At 36.5% G+C, this 26,226-nt stretch overlaps 1 protein-coding gene and 2 pseudogenes across 11 annotated transcripts in view; 1 reads left to right on the forward strand and 2 right to left on the reverse strand.

The window, feature by feature from the left end:
• EYA4 (EYA transcriptional coactivator and phosphatase 4) overlaps positions 1-26,226 on the reverse strand; it is a 299,810-nt gene that overhangs the window by 133,545 nt on the left and 140,039 nt on the right. For all 11 annotated transcript variants that reach the window (XM_065931318.1, XM_065931327.1, XM_065931326.1 and 8 more), the window contains exon 3: positions 14,187-14,236. In XM_065931318.1, coding sequence (XP_065787390.1) covers positions 14,187-14,236 — 50 coding nt within the window. The remainder of the gene's footprint in view (positions 1-14,186; positions 14,237-26,226) is intronic.
• On the forward strand, positions 1,081-2,489 carry LOC136162915 (endogenous retrovirus group PABLB member 1 Env polyprotein-like; annotated as a pseudogene).
• On the reverse strand, positions 21,928-22,030 carry LOC136165827 (small nucleolar RNA SNORA42/SNORA80 family; annotated as a pseudogene).

A 26,226-nucleotide genomic window follows, 5' to 3' on the forward strand; every position in this document is an offset into this window, starting at 1 on the left:
CTTTTGCTTAACACTGACCGCTGTTTGCCAATTAGGAAATTAGGAACGGGGCAGAAACCCCCGGGAAAGTCCCGCACGCGCGAAAGTTTTGACCAATGAAATTGCTTTGCAATCCCCTTAAACCAACTACCAATGGCATGTGCTCACCCTATAAATTTGTGTAACAGCTTGGGCTCGGGGCTCTCTGACCCCGCACCACTGCATTGGATGCGGCAGGAGCCCTGACTCGAGTCAGCAATAAACTTCCCTTTTTGCGAGTTGCATTGTCTTGGAGGCCTTCTCTCTTCCCGCTCGGGGATTCGGACATCGGGCATAACAAAAGAGCATCAGAAGTAGCCTGGTGCCTGCTTAGGGAGATAGCTCCCAGATCTGGGTTTCCGACCAGCATTGGATCAGACAATGGCCTGGCTTTCGTAGCTGATTTAGTATATAACATGTAAGCAAATGTTAAACATCAAGTGGAAATTACACACAGCATACAGGCCCCAGAGTTCTGGGATGGTGGAAGGAACCAACCGGACACTTAAAGAGAGTCTCCAGGCGGATCACAGAGACTGACTGCTCCTGGGTGGATTTGTTCCCGACGGCTCTTCGGACTCAAGATGACCCCACAGTCCCATGGCTCTTCTCCTTTCGAAATTGTGTATGGGAGGCCCCCTCCCATAATAAAACAGGCGTCAACAACTTTGCCTCAGGTAAGGGGAGATGAGATTTCACAGCAGATGGAACAGCTGGGTCAGGTAATAAATCAGGGAACTAAGGTTGTACAAGAAAGGGTGTCTTTCCCCCTTGGGGAACAGATTCACGAATTTGTGCCCGGGGGTCAGGTGTGGGTCAAGGACTGGAAACACGACTCCTTGGCCCCACAGTGGAAGGTCCATATACTGTTGCCTAACCACCCCTAGAGCTGTTAAAGTTGAAGGTGTCACTCCCTGGATCCGCCACATGAGGATGAAGAGACATACCATGCAGACCCAGAAAACGCTGAGTGGGCTGCACAGAGGGACCGCACTGACCCTGGAGAGACAAAGATCATCCTTAAGAAGAAGGAAAAGAAGGTCCTGGACAAGCCCCTTCAGGATGAAGCTGCATAATCAACTCCTGCTGCTTGGCTTCATCAACGTGATTTTGAATATAACTTATGTTTCAACTCAAGACATTGTTTTCATCTCATGGACACATTCCTACGCGGACTTCCACAACACCTCCAACTGGTGGGTATGTGGAGCTATGCCTCTGTCTATGATGGGTGGACTTTCCTGGTGGACGTCATTGCTCCACCAAGGAGATTTAAACCACTGTGCCTTTTTCTGGGATGATAAGAAAAGAGTTTCCTTTCTTTTGTCAATTATAATCTCTCTCTGCTCTCTTGGTGTAAGCCAGACCTATAGTCAATAGACGTTACATTTGATGTAAACACCAGTTTCATAAGAGTAACAAAAGGCTATACTTCATATTTAAAGAACAAAAGGAAAAAGCTCCCTGATAAGCAATGAAGGACAGGCCTCTAGGTATGTTGAACAATTCTACCAAGTTGGGATGAATATTTTTTGATGACCCTAGAAAAGGGTCAATTAATTACACCCGCCACTGTATGCTGGGAACAAAGGGTAGGGTTTGGTGACCTCCATTAGACCCAAAAGAACTAAAATATATGATTTACCTATCCCCCCAAAATATAAACAAACATTCGAGGTTACATACCACCCTAACCAGTCCATCTATTGGCCAGGCTCTGATTGGAACTATAACCCTGTAATCTGCTGCATGGCACCCAATGGAACCCAATGGCTTTGTGGGCCTAACCTCTGGCCTTGGTTACCAATCGGCTGGGCAGGCCGCTGCACACTCGGATTCACTTTTGCCCATGCCAGCATAAAGCCTAACCTACAACAAGCCCTGGTAAATCTACCTTATTTACATTCTAGTTGGACAAGGTCTGTATTTCAATGGCATGAGTATATAGCTGTCTTATTTGTACCTTCTATAGGGACAACAGATATTATGATTAAAGTAGAGACCTTGACTAATTTCACAAAACAGGCCCTCCTAGATGGTGCTAGAGCCATGTAAACCTTAAATGAATAACAAATCCAAATAAGAAAAGCAGTAATTCAAAATAGAATGGCTTTGGACATGCTCACAGCTGCTCAAGGAGGGACCTGTGCTATAATCAAGGTTGAATGTTGTGTATATATTCCTGACTGATCTGTCAATGTATCAGTTGCTTTAGAGGACATGAAAACCCAGGTAAAAGCAATGTCAAATGAAAACATTCCTTTCTGGACTTCGGTCGTATCCGGGGTGAAGGGTAATTGGAAGAAAACTGTACGTACCACGTTACCAGTTGCCTGATAGTTCTGCTTTGTGGACCCTGCATTTGACAATGTAGTATGAACTTTGTAACCCAAAGGTTGGTGTCATTCTCCCAAACTGGTGGTTGGAGAGCCAGGGTGCAATATACGAGTGATGCACATAGTCTAAGTTAAGAGCATCAAGAGGGGGTACTGAAAGAGGAAAGAGACAGAACAGGACTCCATCTTGGGTCGGACTGTGGACTTTGAGCTCTATTCCCTGGATCTATGGAAATGACATACCAACTGGAATACCAGACCCCCTCAATGGAAGAGCCCCAGCGCTCGTACCAAGAGTCTCCGTCACCTAAAAGAATACCCTAAATATCCGTGTAACCAAATAGAATCATAAATTCTATTATGCTTATTGGGGTTTGACTACAGGCCTATTGATAACTGTCCACTGTTAACTACCTAGGGTTAAGGCATATGAATCACAGGTTTATCATGGGTTACCTTTGATTGTATCTTTCTTTTCCTTTGTTCAGACTAGTTTCAGAGAATTTGGGAAGGTGGATTTGAGCACGTACACTTAGGTTATATAAGGTTTTCCCAAAAACTGGCCAGGGGCCTTGGCCAAGAGGAGACTCTGCCTTGGCCTGCCGATGTGATGAACTGCATTCCACTATCTGCATTGTCCATCTGAGTGAGTTTGTTTCCCAGAACACGTGGCTACAACAATATCACTTCATGTAACAAGGTTGCTTTGGTCTTGAAAAGATGATATTATTTTTGAGAAGTATGGAATTTCTACAAACTAATCACATGACAGAATGCAACAGACAAGCTCTTATTTAAGTCAAGCCTATAGAACAGAATATTTCAATCAACAGCACATTTAAAAGGAAGTCACTTTTATAGAAATAATTCTAAAATGTGTTATGATGATAAACACAATTTAACTTTTACCTAAAGAATCAAGGTGAGCAACTAATGAGAGGCATTACACTGTATTAAGGGTTTCGCTCAGACATTACTAATGCAGACAGGGCTTCTAGCACCATGCCACAACATCCCACAGGATTAAGCATTTTGCATTCTCACATTTATGCTTCATTATTTTTCCGTTCTTTTATATCATGCTGTCACTTCTCGATACTATCGCTATGACTATTTGTAATAGGACCAGTTGTTTAAATTCACCTAATATGTAGCAGGTACTTAAGTGTCTTCCCTACATTGCTTCATTTAGGCCTTTAAAGAACCCCATGGGAGAATGGTATTATTCCCGTTTTACAGATAAGGATATTTGAGGCACAGAGAAGTAAAATAGTTTGCAACAAGGCCAAACAGCTGGAATCTGAACTCAGACAGTCTACCCCATTTGCTTAGATGTCAAGTGAGCAGGGCCACATCCACCTTACTATGGCATGAGTCTGAAAAAACCTGGGCTTCCCAAGTGGCACAGTGGTAAAAAATCCCCCTGCAATGCAGGAGACACAAGAGACGTGCGTTCAATCCCTAAATCAGGAAGATTCCCTGGAGTAGGAAATGGCAACCCATTCTGGTATTCTTGCCTAGAAAATCCCATGGACAGAGGAGCCTGGTGGGCTATAGTCCACAGGGCTGCCAAGCGTTGGACATGACTGAGCAGAGCACACACTTGAAAACTAGAGATAAATGTAGTATAGGAGAATATACACTCCAAGACAGCATCAGAGAGAAGCAAGCATGTGAGTTTGGGGGAATCAACTCTTGGACACCTAGCTCTGTCATCAGGCTTTTTTCTTTCTCTGAGGTTCACAAGTATGCCTGTGTAGGTCAAACCTGTTGATAACTGAGTGTGGCAAGTTTGCTGAGCTGTGGAAATTAATTATAATTACAACGAAAACATTTTATAATATAAGCTTATTAATGTTTATCTGAGGTTCGATATGTTTCCATTAGAAATTTACTTTTTTAGGAAAAGCAGAGTTTAATTTTGGTTACATGAACATTAAGAATATAAAGACAGTTATTTGGCACAGTAAGCATGCCAGAAAGACATCAAGTATCAGGTGATAGAAACTCATAAACACATGAACAAAGAACCCATTCATCCTTGGCTTACTGAAAAGCAAATGAGAACACTGTGTAGGTTGCTAAGACAACTGAGATGTGATGATTAAATGTGAGATGATGAGCAGTATCTCTGTACCTTTACGACTCAAATTTTTAGAATCTTTACTAAGCTCTAATCTATATTTATGGCTGCAACTTTAAGAGTATTTCTTAAACAAAAAAAAAAAAGAAGAAGAAGAAGAAGAAGAAAGAAAGAAACCAAACAGGCTTCAGGCTTTTGAAGACGCTTAAAGTCTTCTGATCAGAAGAGAGCCCTGGTCTTAGAGAATGTGTGTGGTGTGGCAAAGAGAGGCCTTCCTGGCTGGGGATCAGCCCCACCTTGTAGCAATGATGGATGAGGTGCTTGCCAGAGACTATTACCGATGAGTCAAGAAAAAATATTTGCAACTGATTTATTTAAATTCCAAGTAAATATTTTCAAAGTACGGGAAAGACTAGAAATAGTTGCTTTTTTTAGAATGTTGCTATTTCAAATTTGAAACCCTGGGCTCTCTGTTTTGGCTACACTGTTCTCCTAGTTGTTGCTTGAATGTGCCAGGCGGGCATGGAAGGGCCTGTGCATTGCTCAACCCTAAGGGAGTGCACTTTCCCCAGCTTTCTTCTTGACTTAACTTCAAATCTTTACTTACGTAACAGCCGATTGAAAATCACAATCTACTCCCCCAATACTCCTCATCTTCCCTTTTATCACTAGAACTAATCGCTTTCTAAGATACTCCACTGTTACATACGCTTCTATTTTGTCACTGAAGTATCTCAAACTCTCAAACCAGTGCCTGACACACAGCTGGTACCCAATAAATGATAACTTGAAGGGCAAGAATAAATGTTCCTATAATTGAACTGCTGAAAAGAAAATTAAGGTCCTCTAGTTTGTTCTCATTTTAAGCTGACCCAATATAAAACGGGACTCTCAATATTTCTACTCACATTGAATAACAATTTTAATTATTACTGTGATACAAAGCAATGTCTTATCTTAGCTCCTCTGATCTTCTGGATAAAAGTCACTAAACAAATGCTACTTTGTGTGATGTATTACTCTGATCAAATTAATTTAAAGCAGCTCACAGTCTCCAGAAAGACTGCTTTAGATTATTAACCATAAAGACTTCAGAGGAACTCAGTTTACTGTAGAAGTGACTGGCCAGGGACATAGCCATTCTCTGGAAGTCATCACTAATACATGCAGGGAAGTCAGGCATTTTCTCATTTGGGGAGAATAATGCAGTTTGTCAGAAAGAAGAAGCCAGATTCCTTCCACTGCCACCATGTCTATTTCAAGTCAAATCTATTATTTTATATTCTTAACACACACAAAAATACATGATATAGAAAGTTTAGAAAATGTGTTTAAACCATGAAAAAAAAGTGTGTATAATGTCTTCTCCAAAATAACCACAATTTGCTAAGTGTCTCTCAGGTCTTTTAAGTAAGTTTCACTGTTGGTTCCCTTGCCTCCACGCACCTGTGCCATGACTGATCTGTCATCGCAAGTACAATTTTAATAACATTATTACCTGATCAGAAATCCACTGGTGACCTCCTAATGCCTGAAAAGCAGGTGGCCAAAATTTCAAGTTTGGACTCCAACTGATTAATGGCTGACTGCATTTCTTTAGGTATGCTTGAGAGTTGGCTTCAAAAGAAAGGAAGTCCAAATCTAGACTGTCATTTTGGCAAAATTGCCTTCTGAAAAATAAATAATTTAACTTGCAGGATGAAGTGCATTCATCTATTATCTAACAACAGATTAACCACAGGAAATGGAGAAAGTGATTTATATTTGGATTGGTATTTGAGAGCAGAAAAGGAGATTGCATTTAACTGGTCAACTTGAGGATGGGGGCAAGAAGGTTAAAAATGGGTAGCAGGGTTTATAAAAAGAGGTGAATGGAACTTGTCTTACTTTGAAGTCTGGTTGCCATTCCACTTAATGTTCTCTTAAGACATCTCTGCTTTGCAGATCATAGTTTGTAGATGTCTGATAAAATATCGTGCTCCAAATCTCCATACTAGTGAAATAGATAACCAGTGAGTTATATGTAATCAGAGAAATCATACATGCTGGATTAAAATGAAGGACTTGGGGCAAGGGTGCTGGATGAAGTAGGTGGGCAGGGAAGAGGTAGAAAGCTGAGGGCACTTGATCAGTTATCTGCTCAGCATCCTTTCCTTGGAAGTTGTTCTCACCACTGATCATACGCTCCCAGAGGTGGCTCTGGAAAGCCACTCAGGTATCACTCTCTTTCCTAGAAATTTGGAAGAGAAATAAAGAAAAGGAGAGATTTTATTATATGGGTACCTACAGAGGTAAAAATTTAAAAATCAGAAAGAAGCAGTGTCACATGAATATTTTCCTCCTATAAGTCCAGGAGCAAAAATAAGACTGAGCAGGCAATGGGCATAAATAGAGAGAAAGACATTTAAGGTGCCAAGCAGTGAGGACACAGTGGATAAGAGATAAACAGAAAGTCAGTCCCTGGTTCCCAGACCTTATGAGGTCCGGCGAGCCCTATCTTCTCAGTTTATCTAAGATACTATACTCCTGTTTAAAATCACAGCAAAAAACCAAAAACCTCCCCTTGTCTACTTAAACTGGTTCACACTAATAGCTACAACTAATAAAGGTCCTAACTAAAATAACTATGAATCCAAGCCAACCACACTCTATGCAAATTTACCTATTTTCCAATCTCATCAACTATTTCTCCGCCCAAATCAAATTAAGACTAGTCACCCACTGTCCATAAAAGATATCTTTCATTTCAGTTTCTAGTTCTTTCCCTCCCTCTTAACCTTACTGTGGTTTCTCTTTCCCCCATTTCTTCGAATCTAATCTTTCCTCTGATACCCAGCTGTTGCCCTAAATCTTCCATTCGACTCTCCCTAACCACGTTAGCCCACAGTGTCCAGCACTCAGGCTATACTCTGGTGCCCCATTCTCAACCATTCCTCAGTGAAATGAGCTCATCTGCAGAACGAACACAAAGTCCTGTCCTACACAGATGCTGGCGGGTAACTGCCCAGCACACTAAGAGCACCTTCAGTCTAATGTCCATGCAGGAAACTGAGACAGAAGGAACTGAAAATCAGGGTACCTAAGCAACTGGCATATACTTTTTTGTTTTTCTGGAATTTCATGTACTCATCTGTCAATCTGGACCTAAAGGATGAAAATTAAGTGGAATCAATGAATATCTAACACACCAGAATGAAGGCACCAGGAAAGTGAGTAACAGGTAGCCCAGGTAATCCTTGACATCTTATGGACAGCAAATAGGCATGAATAGTATATGTCCTTATTTTAACATCTTGCCCACAATTTCACTTTGAAGGTTACTTGTTCATGCTTCTATGTATACTCTGAATATCTACTAAATACTGTCAGATTAATGACTAATGCCATACGGAAAGTGCATTATTTAAGAAAGGCTTGTCCAAAAATCCCACAGACTAGAAAGGCAATGTTGACATCCAGAGAAGCCACAGAGGATTTGCTGTGTTAGCTCAGAGGTGAGGTGATAGAAGCTTGAACTTTCATAGTGGCAGTGGTCAGGGGCAGGGGCAGGGAAAAGTGATTCAAAACACAACAGAGGAAAATTATATACAGTTTGATGACCAACAGAATTTGGGAAAGGAAAGAAAGAAAGAAGGCTTACTCCGAAGTTCTGAGGCAGGAAACTGAGAGCATTATCACTGGACAGAAAAGATGCTGGGGGAGGAAAAGTAAACATTACGACTCTTCAAAGGGAGTCTGAGACGGCTGAGAGAAATCCCTAATAAAATCACATCAGGAGTTTGTATCTCTCCCGGGAGAGACTGCATGCTGGCTGTGTATATTTGGAAGTTATCCAGGGGGTGCTAGTGGTAAAGAAATTCGCCTGCCAATACAGGAGACACAAGAGATGAGGATTCAATCCCTGGGTTGGGAAGATCCCCCAGAGTAGGAAATAGCAACCCCCTCCAGTATTCTTGCCTGGGAAATCCCAAGGACAGAGGAGCCTGGTGGGTTACAGTCCATGAGGCTGCAGAGTCAGACACGACTGAGCACCGAGCACATTCACTTAACAGATATGTATTGAAGATCTGCTACACGGCAGGCCCTGCACTGTGCCCTAGTTTACAATGGGGAGCAAAAGAAAGCAGAGATGAGCCTCACTCTGTGGAGTTTATCGTGTAGTGCATGAAGCAGGCATTAATCAAATGAGGCTACCCCGAAGGAGAAGCAGATGAGGCCTTGAGGCTCTGTGACAGCGGGACCAGAGGTAGCCGGCTGGCCAGCAAAGCTCTCCCTAAGAAAGCAGCAGTTCAGAGAGGAACACCAGAAGGATGAGTTGAGATTCAGTAGGTGAGCAAGGCTGGGGCAGGGGGTTCTAGCGAAAGAAGGGAAGAAGTGACCCAGCCTCTGGAAGGAGAAGCTTGGCGTCTGTAAATGTGGATCTTCTGACAGAGGCAGCCTGATTGACACTGAGATCAGAGTAACAGGAATTGGCCCGAGCACTCCAGACACTGGGCTACATCAGGAGTTCTCAACAGAGACTGTATGTTAAAAAAAAATGAAATGGAAGGAAAAGCAAAAAACGATCAAGAATAGAACCTCAAGATCTGAAGACAGTCAATAATGTCACTAAATCCAAGAAATGGTTAAATAATTCCATGAACTATACAGCCAGTTGTCTTACTGTAAGAATCTAAGTTTACTGGAACTACATTATGAAAATTTGAGGAAATGCAACCTGGTATTAATAATTTTTGATGCTTCTTGGAGACAGGATATTAGGCTAGGTGCCCCTCTGATTTGACACAGTGAAATACAATGTGAGTTTTCAGCAAGGAGCCCTCAGCTTTCACTGCTATGAAAACAATATAACATTTAATTTTTTTGACAGGCAATTATATACAGATAAACATTTCAGACTTCTGGAATTAGTGCAATAATTATTTTACTAGAAAATAATCATGTATAACTTAATACCTTAAACATAACATTGTCAAATCATAACTATTTACATAAGATGAATTAGTTGCAGTTTTTAAGCTATTAAAACATAGACATTGAATAGCTAAACTTCCTGAGGTTCACTTAAATATTATGATATTAAACTGAGACTAATTCCAAAGCTTTGTTGAAAGCTGGAGAGTTGTTCTGCCTTTCCCTTAATAATTGTAGTTAGTATTGACTAGGGAACCCTCCCCATTATACACAGAGTCCTCTGTCATTCACCATGTGCAAAAACTATCATCTTAGCTATCCATACCATAAGTACTTCCTATGTATATACTTTAATATTCTCCTTTAGATCTCTTTACTATAATCTACTGGCAATACTGTAGCCACATTGAGAGCAAAAATAAGAAAAGAATTGGTATAATTCCTAGAAGTCACTTCAGAGCTCAACTTCACCAAAATTTTTACTTCCATGTATTCCTTAATTAACAAAACAAGTACATAACAAAATTGCCTGATTTGAGTTTTATTTCCTTTCTAAGTTCTTAATCTTTTCTTGGTGAAAATGCTCTACTACTTAGAACCCAAAATGGAAAAAGTGAAGAGAAACAGAAGTTCAACAGACATATCATTTGGGTATTATGGAAACTATTTTAACATATAGGCACTCTAAGATATTTGCCAAGAATGAAATAAATTACTTCACCTCATATGACAAATGAAAGGTAGAAGAGCTAAAAAGCAGGTGAAGCTCATAGAACCTTCTAACTTCATTCATCTAGGTGATATCTATTACATTAAAATTAAACAAAACCATGTATTTTTAGGGATGGCTCATGTAAGACACAAATCTGCAAAAAGTCACCATGAACATAGGAAAAAAATCAACATAAAAACGACAAATCAGATTTTGTTTTAAGATGTAATAAGACTTAATTTTAGGGTAAGATAAAGCATGAGAAATAAAACTTTTAGTTTTCTCATGTACCCATTTTAAGGTTAACATGAGTTTTAGGAACAAAGGCCAACAACACTACATTCTCAACATTGTTATGACACAGAGGAAAGTGAAAAAAAAAAGTACATTTAAGGAATGTCAGTTTTTCTATGAAGCACATTCTATCGCTTTCCATGTACCATCAGGTTCAATACAGTATTATAAAACTGAACAAATATGGACATCTGGCTTCCAGTATATATACATAATGTTATTTCTAAGAGGACATTTTACCTTCCTGATACTGCATGGGTTTGTAAACTCTCTTTTTACTAATCTACTAGTCACATCTGCAGCTCAAGAGTCTCTTTCCAAAAGAGGAATTAAGGCCAAGCAAGACAAAGAATTTGCTGATACACATATGTCACTCCAAGAATTTCCCTGACAAAGTCTCCACGCCCAATTTAATTACTTCCCTACTGTAAAAACACTTTCCATCTGCATGTATTCTAATCTTTTCAAATCCAAAACCAACACACTATAAAGCTAGCTAAATAAATGAATGATATTAGCTTTAGGTTCCAAGACAGGGAGCATTTTATAAGGCAGTGGGGCTCCAGCCCCCAAGCATTTTGTGCTGATACAGTATTTCATTTTGAGCTCAGTCCTTTATGTTTAGAATAGAGTTACTTAGCCCCAGGCCTTAAATCTCTCTCTCTCTCCCTCTTTCTCTCTCTCACACAGACAGGGAAGGGAAGGAGTTAGGGGGAGAGAAAATATGAATGTCTGTGGTTCTTAATAAGCAAAAAGAATGTACCCGTACATGTATACGCTAAAGTAATGCTCTCCAGTGTCTATAATAAAAGCATTTTTATATAGTTTTTTTTGGTTGTTCATAAAAACTGAATCTCAGTACATGCATATACTGAATACTATATTTGGCCTCCGTTGACTTGTTGACTGTTTGGAAGTTATTGTATCCTTTCTGTGCACGATGTTCTTTAGCTCTTCTTTATTCTCTATCTGGTGTTCCATTACTGCACTAAATAATGCCATTATGGCACTCCCAGATCTAACATCTGTGAGTAAACAGAGAATCCAAGAATAGCCATCTCTTTTTGTTCCTTGACATTGTGAAGGTGTGGAGGTTGTCTTTTGCACCAGAAGTTAGGAGAAAGGACCAGATGTTATTAAAATGTTTGGGCAATGCTGAACCAATAAACAATTCCAGGTTTTCTTGAAGGCCTTTCCATCTTGGGTTTTTATAAATAAGATTTGTTTTATTTGTTTATTTTTTATGTCACTAAGCTTTAGTGTCCTTAGAAATTGATTTGCCTTAGGTGGTGCAGTGTTGAAGAATCCAGGTGCCAATGCAGGAGACACAGGTTTGATCCCTGGGTCAGGAAGACCCCCCAGAGGAGGAAATGGCAACCCACTCCAATATCTTGCCTGGAAAAAACCTATGGACAGAGGAGTCTGGTGGGCTACAGCCCATGCGGGTCACAAAGAGTCAGGCACAACTGACCATGCATACATGGAAAGGATCCATATATTGCAGACTAGAAAACTTTTACAAGCAGCTAATCCAATGGCAACTAAATAGCAGTTTATAAGAAGTCAAGATATTTTTCAATTAATATATATTGTATAGTAATATATAATAAAATGTATTTAAAATAATCTATTAAACATATTTACTGTAAATGTAAAATTGCATTTTTAAGGCTATATGGTCTGGGATTGCCTAGATAAAAGAATGATCTAGTTTCAGGTTTAAATATATTGAGATCTGAACTCTCTCTTCTCGAACTTATTGATATAAAGTGTAAACACTGAATGAGCTTAGTGACTTTTTGCTTGTTTAAAATCTACTAAAGTATAGCACTATTTGTTCAAAACTCTTGAGTGGCCTCAAAAATAAAAAAAATTGACATACAGTATTAATAAAAATAATAATTATGTTGTTCTGTTTTCCCTACTACCCATCAAGACCAGCAGCTTGAAAAGACTATCTAATTCGCTAAATAACAAGTCATACGTGGGTTTCTCACAGACGTCAGCAAAACGGTCAGGAAGGAAATATCCAGAAGCAACAGGGCTTGAGTTTCCTCTCCCCATATGTCCTGGAATTACTCTACTGTGTCAGAAAAAATTTAATAGTTCACCCATTTCCGAATGTTCTGACAAACTAAAACTATTTGGTTCTATGTTGATACCTAATCACAAAAGACAAAGATCAAATGTTAAAAATCCTATATCATATCATATATTAATACTTTTGATGATTCAAAATAAAAAAACACATAAAATCATTTCACTATCTATCCCTAATATATATAGGAATTAATTACAGGAATATCATATTACATAAGAACAAAGATTTACTCAAACTGTAGATGGACTGTATATAATATATACTTGCTTTCTAAAGGGAAAATATGGTGGTCATTAACATTTTACCTAGATCTGTAGTGTTTTACTGTACCAAGAAAATCACTATATACATCATAGGCTGGAGTGAGTAGGACAAAATAAACTAGATTCACCTCATCATTAAACACAGATTTGTTAATGCAATAAGTTGAGTTATACCATTAATATTAGGTTGGCCAAAAATTTCACTCAGGTTTTTCTGTGATAGTATGAAAGACCTGAACAGACTTTTTGGTCAACCCAATATTACCTTATGAAGGGTGTGTGTGTATGCATGTTCAGTCATGTTCAACTCTTTGTGACCCCATGGACTATAGCCTGCCCTCCTCTGTCCGTGGAATTTTCCAAGCAAGAATACTGGAGTGGGTTGCCATGCCCTCTTTCAGGGGATCTTCCTGACCCAGGGATCAAACCTGAATCTCTTGTGTCTCTGACACCGGCAGGTGAATTCTTTACCACTAGCGCCACCTGATTACTATTGCAACAGTATTTAAAATACTTTTACTAAAATTGAGGCCTGGATTTTTAAATAAAAGCGGCAAAAATGTATAGGCCTAAAAATGTCTGTTGTGCAGGTGGTCCAGGCACAAACAACTAAATGGTGCCAAAGCCCTGTAGGTAGTGGTCTGACACTTTAATTCATCATTTCTTCAGGCTTTATAAAGCATTAAAAGAATATCAGGGCTTCCCTGATAGCTCTGCTGGTAAAGAATCTGCCTCCAATGCAGGAGACCCCAGTTCAATTCCTGGGTCAAGAAGATCCCCTAGAGAAGGGACAGACTATCCACTCCAATATTCTTGGGCTTCCCTGGTGGCTCAGGTGGTAAAGAGTTTGCCTGCAATGTGGGAGACCTGGTTCGATCCCTGGGTTGGGAAGATCCCCTGGAGGAGGGTATGGCAACCCACTCCAGTATTCTTGCTTGGAGAATCCCATGGACAAAGGAGCCTGGTGGGCTACAGTCCACAGGGTCGCAAGGAGTCGACCTAAACTGACTAAGCACAGAGAAAATGCCAAGTTAATTTTGGTTGTTCCAATTTGATGACATTCTCAAAAGCTAGCAACATTTGATTGAAAAAAAAAAAAGGTAGATTTTCAGTAAACACAGATTTAAAAGGTATTCCGTTTCTGGCAAAATTTCAGATGTGAATACATTATAAAAAGAGAATAGAAAGAAAAATGAGGACGAACTTAATGAATATTATGGGAATATATTTTCAAGTATTCCTAGAGATGTTTCCACTATTGTTCTTTAAAGCTAATTTTCGTCAGTGCCCTTTTATTAAATATCATGAATAATGAAATCCCTGCCAGTCTAATATATGATTTCCATACAGATAGGTTCCTGAACTCCATGTTTAACATCACAGTTGTATCTGGAGTATAACATCTTATGAGTTCTCCAAAGCTGCAATTTTTCTTAGTGAAGTCTTGGCCTCTGTTTTACTGTACCTGGAATTCTGGGGTTCGGGAACATCTGATTCTGTGCACGTTTTCTTTACCTGTAAGAAAAGATTACTAGTTAGTCTCATATGAAAAAAGAACTTCCTCATTCAGTTTCACACACTTGCTAAACTTAAAGTGGATACAGCTCTACTCACCAGGATCTCTATAAAATACTCCCCACATTTTACAGCAGCAGCATGCAGTATTAAATAGTGTATTTCATTATTATCCCATGAACAGCTGCCAAAGGCACTTCCCTAGACTCCATTAGTATGTAAAATGTTCAGTTAAAATAGCTTGGGACTTGCTTAAGCAGGAACAAAGAAACCAAAGAACCAGGTTTCCCACTTAGGAATTGGAAAGCCATACTGCTCTCAATTCACTAGGAAATGTTTTTCCAATTGATACTGCTTCTGTCTCCTACTAAAGTGCACAATAATAAACACCAGGTTCTGGGGGCAAAGAATAAGTGTTAGCTAAACCATTCATATATTAATTTTCATTTTCTCAATCCAGTGGCTGTATGTTTTATATATTTCTCAGCATATCAATTAAGCGTCGGCATTGCTCACAGACTTCTCATATATACTTGAAGTATACTTTGCAGACTATATTTCAACTTTGTGGCTTTTAACCCACACAAGGTAAAGAATGAGAAAAAAAAAAAAAACTTTTACTTTTAGGATATGCTATCCAATTCTGGTCAAAAGTCTGTGGTATATCCTCTAAAATAAGGTAAAGCACACATCCATTGCCTTTCACAATTTAACTTCAAGCACAGATACTATGTCTGACTATCATGGCTTTAATGGGTACATTATATGCAAAGTAAAGGCCACTTCAAAAATTTCTTAGTTAATACGGAATGTAAACAAAATATATTACCAAGTATATAGTCATATAGTCTGGGTGTTTACATTCCCATGATCTATTTATGCAGCCTATAGAATCCAAGGCACTTTAACTTGTAATATACAGCTTGGAAGTGAAAAAATGTCTACTGAATATATACCGTGAACATACAACATGAGTGTGAGTTGTGATACAAGTGGCATTTCTTAAGAGAAAGTTTTGAATTTTAAAGATACAGCATTTTCTTTCTAGCTCACAAATACTTTCAAGTATTCCTAGAGATGTTTCCACTATTGTTCTCTAAAGCTAACTTCTATCAGTGTCCTTTTGTTAAATATTATGAATAATGACATCCCAGCCAGTCTAACGTATGATTTCTATACAGATAAGTTCTTGAACTCCACGTTTTACATCACAGTTGTATCTGGAGTATAACATCTTATTAGTTCTCCAAAGTTGCAATTTTTTTCTTAGTGAAGTCTTGACTCTTGGTGAAATGAAGTCTTATTTACTTCCTCTTCTCAGAAGAATGGGTTAAAAAAAAAAGCCTACACTTTCAAATATTGGTGTCTTTGCTTTCAATTCTAGGTCTAGATATTTTATAATCAGGGAAATCAATTATTTGCTTGGTTAACTTGATTAAGTACTCTCTTCTGCATCTGGAGTATACATCCATACAGTATGAAAATAAAACTGACCAGCAAAGAGATTATCATCCTTACCCTATTATGTAACATCTTCTATGCTCTCAGTACAGAGCTCAACACCATGAGATGGAACGGTGAAGAAATATTTTTGAGTAATTAGTTTAAAAAAAAACAAAGAAAAAGGAACACCTTTCTTAAAAAAAAAAGTAACTGTAAAATCCACTATGAAACCCATGAAAGTCTTATGTCCATGAACAATTCCAAGAAAAACAAGAACTAAAAGGGAAGGATATGCTATTAAAACCCTCTTTCCCACTGGTTCTTCCCTATAATTCATCACCAGAAATTATATTAACTGCCCAATGAATATGTAGAAATCACATTGAAATCAATGTTAGTTTCTGAAAGACAATGATAACTTGACTTTGGGACTAATTAAAGAAGCTCCAGATCACACAAGCAAACTAGATAGACATTCTCAAGCAAGAGTTAGATGAGACAACCTTCCTGTAGTTACTATAAAACACTGATGAAAGAAATCAAAGAGGACACAAATAGATGGAGAAATATACTGTGTTCATGGATTGGAAGAATCAATATTGTGAAAATGAGTATACTACCCAAAGCAATCTATAGATTCAATGCAATCCCTATCAAGCTACCAACAGTATTCTTCACAGAACTAGAACAAATAATTTCACAATTTGTATGGAAATACAAAAAACCTTGACTAGCCAAAGCAATCTTGAGAAAGAAGAATGGAACTGGAGGAATCAACCTGCCTGACTTCAGGGTCTACTACAAAGCCACAGTCATCAAGACAGTAAGGTACTGGCACAAAGACAGAAATATAGATCAATGGAACAAAATAGAAAGCCCAGAGATAAATCCACATACCTACAGACACCTTATCTTCAACAAAGGAGGCAAGACTATACAATGGAAAAAAGACAAACTCTTTAACAAGTGGCACTGGGAAAACTGGTCAACCACTTGTAAAAGAACGAAACTAGAACACTTTCTAACACCATACATAAAAACACAAAGTTTTTAAAAAAATATTTAATACCAATGGCTTTACAAAACATCTTTATTTAAATAACTAACCAGAAAGTTAGTATTACTTTAATTTATTCTCAATGTATTAATTGTACTACCAGAGTACACAAATACTGATTACTTACTATCTAGTATGCACAGTCCTAGTTATTGTGGTTGTTGTTTAGTCACTAAGTCATGTCTGACTATTTTGTGACCCTATGGACTGCAACCCTACAGGGTCCTCTTTCCATGGAATTTTAGAGGCAAGAATACTAAAGTGGGTAGCCACGCCCTTCTTCAGGGGATCTTCCTGACCCAGGGGTCAAAGTCCCATCTCTCACCTCCTATACTGCAAGTGGCTTCTTTACCACTGAGCCACCAAGGAAACTCAATGATTAATAAGTATGTGAGGAAAGACTGAAGTAGATATATTCTTTTAGATATTTTTAGAGTTTTACACTCTTCAAAGTAATTCTTTTTATAGGCTTTATTAATTTGTTCATGGTCAAATGAGGGAAGAATAACATTTAGGATACCATGACTACTATAGGAGGGTCTATACAGTGTTATCCACATTCAGAGGACAATCTACCCCAGCCAAAAGAAGATAAGGATGGCAACAAAGGATGCGATTTCTGAGCTAAGTTTTAACATGTTATTGACCGTTTTGCAGAAACTAATGCCTATGGCCATAATATGAAAAAAATAAAAGTGAAAGGTGCTTAGTCATGTCCAACTCTTTGCGACCCCATGGACTATACAGTCCATGGAATTCTCCAGGCCAGACTACTGGAATGGGTAGCCTTTCCCTTCTCCAGGGGATCTTCCCAACCCAGGGATAGAATCCAGGTCTCTCGCATTGCAGGCGGATTCTTTACCAGTTGAGCCACAAGGGAAGCCCATGTGTCTCCAGTCAATAAAGTGTTAAAGGACATAGGTTTCAAAGACTAAATCTGGAAAAAGGTAGGTACTTCAACATCATGGGATTTGTCAGAGAAATCATATTATTAAGGCCTTATAAATGATGAAGAATTTGGAATTTAATATTTGGACAATGAAGACCACTGAAGGATTTTAAAAAACAGAGATGGTACATAAGACAGTGTAGAAGGGGCCAGGCTGAGGACTGAAAGACAGATAAGAGTTTAATGGAACAAGAGAAAAAGTACACATTCCACAAAAGCAGACACAGTATTGATGGTGTATGTCACTAATCCCTAGCTTTGAACAGATGCTCCTTGCTTTGGTCTGAATGTTTGTGCTCCTTCAGAATTCATTTGCAAAATCCTAACCTTAACCCTCCAAATTACGAAGTGAGCTGTTTGAGAGGTGCTTAGATACTTAAAATGAAGGCTTTCCAAATGCTATTAACGCTCTTAAGAAAGAGACTCCACAGAGCTTCCTATCCCTTCTACCATGTGAGGAAACAACAAAAAGTCACTGGCTTTGAATCAGGAGGTGGGCTGTCATCACATAAAACCATGCTGGAGCCACCATCTTGGACTTTCCAGCCTCCAGAACTAAGAGGAACAAATATCTGTTGTTTATAAACTACATGAAGTATCTCATTATAGCAGCCCAAATGGATTAAGACAGTCCCCAAATACTAGTTCAGTAAGTGAATCATTCAGTCTTCAATGAGAGATGATGAAGACCTAAATTAAGACAGGAGCTATGAGGAGAGTTGAGAAAATGTTTTTGATAGACATTTCAAAGACAAAAATGGCAGCATATTGTTACTGACTAAAACAAGGTATAAAAGAGAATATGATCTGAATAAACACCATTGCTGATTCAATGGACATGAATCTGAGCAAACTCTGGGAGACAGTAAAGGACAGGGAATCCTGACATGCTGCAGTCTATGGAGTCAAAAAGACTCAAACACAACTCAGCCACTGAACAACAACATGATGTGATTTTTTAATCTGTCTTTGAAAAAACTTTGGTAATAACAAAGATCAAAAATGTTAACTTATGACTTTATTAAAATACTTCAAAACTCTATCTTTGTTTTGAATTGATGAACAAAAGTTATATAAATTATTAAGAAACTTATTTTGCAAATCCCGATTATGCAGAGCCATTAATCATGACCCACAGGAGCTCCAATCAAGAAGAAAATTAAAAACAGAACTACCATGTGATCCTGCAATCTCACTCTGAGAAATATACCCAGAAAAAAAATGTAATTGAAAAGATGCATGCACCTTTATGTTTGCAGAGGCACTGTTCACAGTAGCCAAAACATGAAACAACCTAAATGTCCATCAACAGATGAACGGATAAGGAAGACATGTACATATATACAAAAGAATACTACTCAACTATAAAAAAAGAATGAAATAATGCCATTTGCCCTTTCTTGGATCACAGTCTTGTTTAACTATTTCAAGGATATAACTATTAGTATGTAATGAAGGTACAAATATCAAATGCTGAAATTTTTGAATGAATGAACCACAGCTGAAATATTTGAGTGTTTATTATATGCTGGACAATGCTTAGGCAGTTACTAATTTTTATCCCAAGTCACAGACGACAATACTGAGAAATAGAAAGATTAATCTGCAAGCAAGTTATGTAGTAAATTTCAAATCCAGATCTCTGAGGGCCTTTTAACCAGTAAATGTTAAAAATCTAAAATTCATAAACACATAAACTATATTGTTTAAAATGAAGATCAGAATATTTTGGTATTAAAAGTTCAATTTGTATTATACCATACTAATGATAATTGCTGCCATCTATCAAGCAAGTATTCTTTCAGCTGGTATTGGACTACTGTTGCTGTTGTTTAGTCTACCCATGGGATTTCCCAGACAAGAATACTGGAGTGAGTTGCCATTTCCTTCTCCAGGGGTCTTTCCAACTTAGGAATCAAACCCGCATGTGCCATTTAATCCATGAAGACAAGCATGATGCCTGAAATTCTCCTATTAAAAATGAGAAAGCTAAGGCTCAAACAGGTTAAAAACCTAGCAATGTCTCACAGCTAACAGAGAATTAGAACCGAATGCTATATAGCAAGCCTTTCTCTCTTATGTTCCATTTGCCAGTTGCTTTTACTAGGTTTTTTAAAATTAAGAGTTGAAACTAACAATCTGTGAAAAATTTTTGAAGGAGATCCTACTAGTTACTTCTTGTGATATACCAACCATTAAGTGAATCTTTTAAATTGGATAATGGAAGTAAACAGTTTTTAACCAAGCAATAGTAACATGTGAAGTCCATAAGCAAAGTGAGATAGAATTTTGAGCAAATTATCCAAATACCTTTCATGCCCACCACCACCGTTAACATCCTAACAAGAGCAAAGATAGTGTAATATAAAAAACAATCTCTGTTTTGCTGTTGTTGCTGTTGTACGTCTGAAGCATCAGGGTTCATTCATTCAAAAGGCTTTACTGAATTTCTTGGGGTATACGAGGTACCATTCTAGGCACGGAGATGAACTAGACCTGAACAGTCCAGCAAAGTTGCCCCTTGTGGCTATTTAGAACTTGAAATATGGTTAGTCTAAATTGATATCTGCTGTAACTATAAAAGGCACAGGAGATTTAAAAGACTCAGTGTGTTAAAAAAGAGAAAATATTTCAATATATTCATATAATACTGACATATAACATAACAGTATTATATATATAAGTGAAATGAAATTTAGGTATATTCTGTTATAAACATTTCCTTTTATTTTATTAACAAAGCTAAAATCACAAGTGGCTCAGAATATACTTTTGTTAAACAGCACTGACTTAGACCAACAAAACGTGCCTGCATGGATCATGCATCCTAGTTGAGGAGATAGACAATAAAAAAGTAAGCAGATAAGCAAAGAATATAATGTCAACAGCAGTGATTGCCAAGAGGAAACAAAGCAGAACAAGGAGGTAGAAAAGACTGGTCAACAACATTACATTAGCCAGACAATTTTTTTAAAAATTGACATTTCTTTTTCATGAAATTATTCATTCTTCAAATCTTTAGGCTAACACGAACAATATAAACTGTACTTTTTAAACAATTATAAAGAATGTGAGATCTGGTATTGAAATAATGAATACTTTCACTATCTGGAAAATATACATAGAAAATATAATTTCTAGGATATTTTGCATTATGAAAATTGTGTTCAATTATAAAGATTGCCTTGAAATTTTTCACATTTTCTAGCCACTAGATACTTTGAGAGGCTTATAATCTTTTGAGGAAAACAGAATTAGCTCATAAAAAAAACTGCAAAAAAAGTTTCTTTTATCCAATCCACCATCTTCTAAAAAAGCTGGAACCAATTATCCCAATTATTTTGTTCTTAATCTTGCTGTTTATAAATCCTGAAACATTAATGATAAAAAAAATGTAAAGGATGGAATAATGGAAAAAGACATTTTGAGAGTTCTTTTGTAACTTTATTTTATTTTTAAATGAACTTTAACAATAAGGCCTTAGAACATACTATACAGTGATAATAAAAGATCAATTTGAAACTATAAATTCAAAATAAAAACTTTAGATAAAAGTATTCTAGTGTAAAAAGTAACATACAAATTACTATGGGTGGCATATATGATAGTCTTTATTTCTTCACTGAACCATGTAGAAATCTAATATAGACTTGAATGCATTACTATTTAAGGAAAATAATGGATAAAAATAGATATAAAAATAAAATCTGTTTCTTAAATGCAAGTTGATTGTAGATTATCACATGAAATACTGTTTGTAAACACAGAAAAGTGATACAGAATTACTGTCAACAATAACTGTCAGCTTTGATTCTATTTCAAATGTGAATATTACAAAATGTGAATCTGACTCATAAATAATATGCATACAAATACTGTAGTGTATCAATGCCTAGAGTTTTGTATTAATACACACTTTATAAAATGTATTTTATGATTAGGTTAGATAAATTATTATAAATTATTGCTGAGAAAGCAGAATGGGAACCTAACTTTAGTTATCATTAAGTTTTGATTTAATAAAATAGAGAGAGAGACCTACTGAGATATAAATTTTTATGTGCCATTTTTCCATATTTTCTAATAGAATTTGGCCATATTTGAATTTTAAATTACATATCAGAATTTAAAGGTTTTTCTTTTAATTATTGCAGCTTTATTCTAGAAATGTAAATTATCCTCTCATTTAATACATCTCCATTAGCTGATTCTTTTTTTTTTTTTTTCTCTCTTATTTTTCTCCACTGTGCAACCCGCTTCAGTGCCTGCAGCCTACTGGCAGAGGCCAGGCAATGGTTCGGGGCCGCGTTTGCTCTGGCATGGGATAGCTGATTCTTTTCAACACATTTAATTTTTTTCAATTAGCTGAACCAAACCTAGAATTTAACGTGTTTCCACCCAGATCATCCTATTCTCTAATTAACAGCATTAAATAAATATGAATTAAACTATGTCTTTTTCTATCTTACTTCAGAAGGTACACAATAACATAGTTAAAAAAATATAAAAGTAGGTATACAAATTAAAATCGAGTCAAAGTAATAAAAATTGGCATATTCAAGTAAATATATGTTTTTTGCACTGAGGCTTTTGTCAAAAATTATTCTAATGGTTATTTACTTAGAGTAATGAAAGAAAATATATGTTTGCTTTTTAAATATAATATTTACAAGTTAATACTACTTTAGAATTTAGCACAGGATATACCCTTTAATGTGATAACCTATGATTACTTGGGCATCCAAGTAGTACAATTTATATTGAGAAGATCAGCACAGAATTGCTACTTTACTAGCCCCACACAGATAAAATTTACACCTTCTAAACCATCTTCAATGAAAATGTCTCCACATTTCTCAGGGAGATTTATTTTACATTTTAAAGGTATGTTACAATGGAGTACTTGACTTCTAAAACAAAAAGCATTAAAAAAAAAATCTTTGGAACACAAAGTTTGTCACACAGAACTTTAAAAAAGATAGATCTGTTTCAATATGTCCACACAAATTTGAGAAGTTTTGCAAAGTTTTGTAAATACCATGTCACCAAATGGTGTTCAAAAAATGAAAGTTTTGTAGACAGACTTTGTAAAAATCTAATCACTAAATAATCCAATAAAAACCATTTTTATAAAATGTCATTCTTCCTTAGAAACAAAAATCCTGTGACTCTATAATTCACACATTTCTGAAATTCTCATGGGGTTAGGGAAGTTTCCTTACTCCTCCCTTGTCTTAGGATATTCCTCCTCAGTATCTGTATCACTGCTTACCTGAGCTTCTCCCTGCAACACCAAGCAAGGGTTTCCAAAACCCCAAGCTCCCACTTGTTTATAAAAACAGTGAGAGAACTCTGCTGCATAACCTGAAGTCTGTATCTACTTCAGTCTACAGAAAAATTCTCTAATGGATATTCATGACAAAATATAAAGATACAAGTGAATATTCTGTCATTAGCTGAAACAGTAAACAAAATAAACACATACACCTATAATAGTAGTGTTAGAGGGTTAATAAAAACAAATCCACCCCCAAAAACCCGAAGTGAAATTATTTTACCCCCCTAGTATTGGACTGTCATGGCAATCTTACTTGATTTCTGGCCTTTAATGCAGGAACCTTCCAGGACTCAGGTTTGGGGGAGGGAGGTTATATAAAATTACACACTGGGGAGGAATTATGTTTTAAAGGTAAAAAATCCTATAGGCAATAACTCTTCATCAACTACAACTGTCACAATAGGGTTCAAATTATTTGAGAGTTCATTGCAAGGTTGGATATATTTAAAAAGCAACTTAGTAACAATGACTCAGGGAAACAAAGCATAATTATTCATGTACAGTGTATATGTATTAAATCAAATGTCAAACTACATGAGCTTTTAAAATTCTGGAGTACATTTTCTCCTTAGTTATGCCATAGTCTCTTGTCACCTGCCATAAACTCCAAATATACTGTATATATATTCAGGAAAATTTCAACCTCTTTCTAACAGTATGTTTTTTCATTATTACCCACCAGGGACTATATCAAAAGTAACACAGTACTTAAAATGCCACAAAAGGAACCATAAGATGCCTTAACATATCACATTACAACTATATGAATGTTGGTTCCCTCCTAAGTCTGGAAATGAGACTAGATTGCTATAATACTTAGCATAAATATAAACAGACAAGTGTTAAAATGATTTCCTCAAAAATATGTGCTATAAACTCTTGAGAGATATTTACCTATATACATTGGTCTTTTTATACTTTTGAACATGTATCTTTGCAGTCTTGGGTGTCTCAAGACAGATACTATTAAAACAACAAAAAGGAAAACAGAACATGCAATTCTAAACTAAGAACTAAATACTCAGTGAGCATAAGGTTAATTTGGTAGAATCCACTGCAGTTAAATTCGAATTGCTGACTCTACTATACACGTTCTCACTGAACCAGTAAAGAATAAATCCACCCATTTTAAATATGAAAGTCTTTAGATTTCCCTCCATTCAAGTGAACATTGATGAATTCATACCAACAACGCTTTAAAAATAATCTTATGAACTGATCTTATTCCCCTAAACAGAGAAATCTTGCTAATGTTTTCAACAACGATTTTTATATCTTTGTTTTCTTTGCCTTTTTTAGATATTGGAATGTTTTGGCCACAAGGTTAAGAAAAACTTCCCCATTTATCATGACCTGCCAAGCACAACCGGTCCCTAGAAAACACAGTCCTCTACCACTTAACAAATTCAGCTCATCTTAGTCATGAAACTTCAAAAGAATTTGGCCACAGGCATAGGTTAACTATCATTTGTTTTAAAGCATAAATATCAATCACTGTGTAACATACTCTAGTGCACCGAGTATCATTCATCTACTAGGTACAATTGATAACTAACCTTTTCAATTTGAACAATAATCAACATAGAGAGAGTCTGGTTTATTAATATATAATTGTTGAATTTTAGTAAAAATTTCTGTTAAAATCTCTTAAATTTGAATACATATATATATACATTTTAAAAAATATTTTCAACAAACATTTTAAAACCTAATGCACTCAAAGGTATCACAATAACAGGTAAGGAAAACTGAGAAAGTCTTTAAAAACAAATTGATAGGTAGAATGTAAACAATAAAATGTTAATGGTAATTTTAAATTGAACAACATATATCTGTAGATTAATCTGAAGATGAATTTGCATATGATATTAATATTTCTGGTACAACATATTGATTAATAAGTATAAACATACAGCTACATTTTCAAGTTTTGTAAATTTTAAATTGTTTATCTTCCATTAAAATAACAATTTTTAAAGAGAAAATCCTGTGGTGTTGGCATCAAGTTCTTTATTTTTAAAATTAAACTATACACAATAAGCAAAAATGTATCTGTAGCACACTGCATTTTACTTTGGTTTTTAAATGATATTTAGATTTTGAAATTCAAAAGCATCATTTTGAGTTTCAAAATCTAAAGTACTTTTATATTAAATCTATTTTGCATAACCATTGCTATAAATCATCTTTCCTCAGGTTTTAATCTGAAAATGAAATTCTTCATTAGCAGAGTTAATAAAACACAGATTGTGGCATAATTTACACTCTAAAAAAAACACAAGTTATGTGATTTTCATTTTAATAGATCTTCTGTCAAATTAAAGTAACATTCTGAATTACCTGCAAGCTAAGGGCAAAAGACAAAACAGTTCCATGTGAAACACATTTCACACTACAAATATGTGGTCAGAAAAAATAGTCCCATTAACCATGTAACTCCAGGTAAAAACTAAGCAATTTACTATAAATATTTTTAAGTGTACAAGTTGATTCTTTACAGGGAAGTGAAATTTAGTCAGGTTATTTCAAAATTTCTGTGGTCCTAAATACTTGGTTATCATAAAGAATGAAGTACCCTCTGTAGTCTCAATGTAAAATAGATCCCCAGAGTGGTTAAACTCAAGGGTTAAAGAGTAAAGGAATTACAGATAGGTTTATCTGTCGTGAAGGTCTCATTCCAGGTAAACCGGATAAATAATTGAAATATACTTACAATTTTTTCCTCTTTGACCTCAATTAAAATGGCTTTCTGAGAGCAGGTTCTAAAGACAATTTATCCTGGTTTTCTCAATACACACTTATGAAGTCATCTGGTTTTTGTATTTCTCCAACAGCTGTGTTACCTTCAAAATTGGTTTATAGTATTTCCCCAAAGCAAAATGTGAGACAGCCCTTGACACACACAACCACCTTCCTTCTGCGGGTGGCTGAGTTCAAAAAGGCAGATCATACAATTTCAAAAATTCTGACAACAATAATTTATAAAGAGCTTCGAGGAGGAAAGGGAGAAATCAAAGGGATTTAAAAAATTGGCCTCTCTTTCTCTCTCTCTCCTCTCTTCTTCCCTCTCCTCCCCCTCTCCCTAAGAAGTTATAACACAACACATCATATGATTATTCATATTTGCTTTTGTTGTCAGTTTGATAATATTTTAGTAGTTTAAGAAAGGTTAGGTGAAAGAACAAACAAACAGGCAAAAAGTG

This window comes from Muntiacus reevesi, chromosome 3 (genome assembly GCF_963930625.1).
Source record: "Muntiacus reevesi chromosome 3, mMunRee1.1, whole genome shotgun sequence".
NCBI classification, from domain to species: Eukaryota; Metazoa; Chordata; class Mammalia; order Artiodactyla; family Cervidae; genus Muntiacus; species Muntiacus reevesi.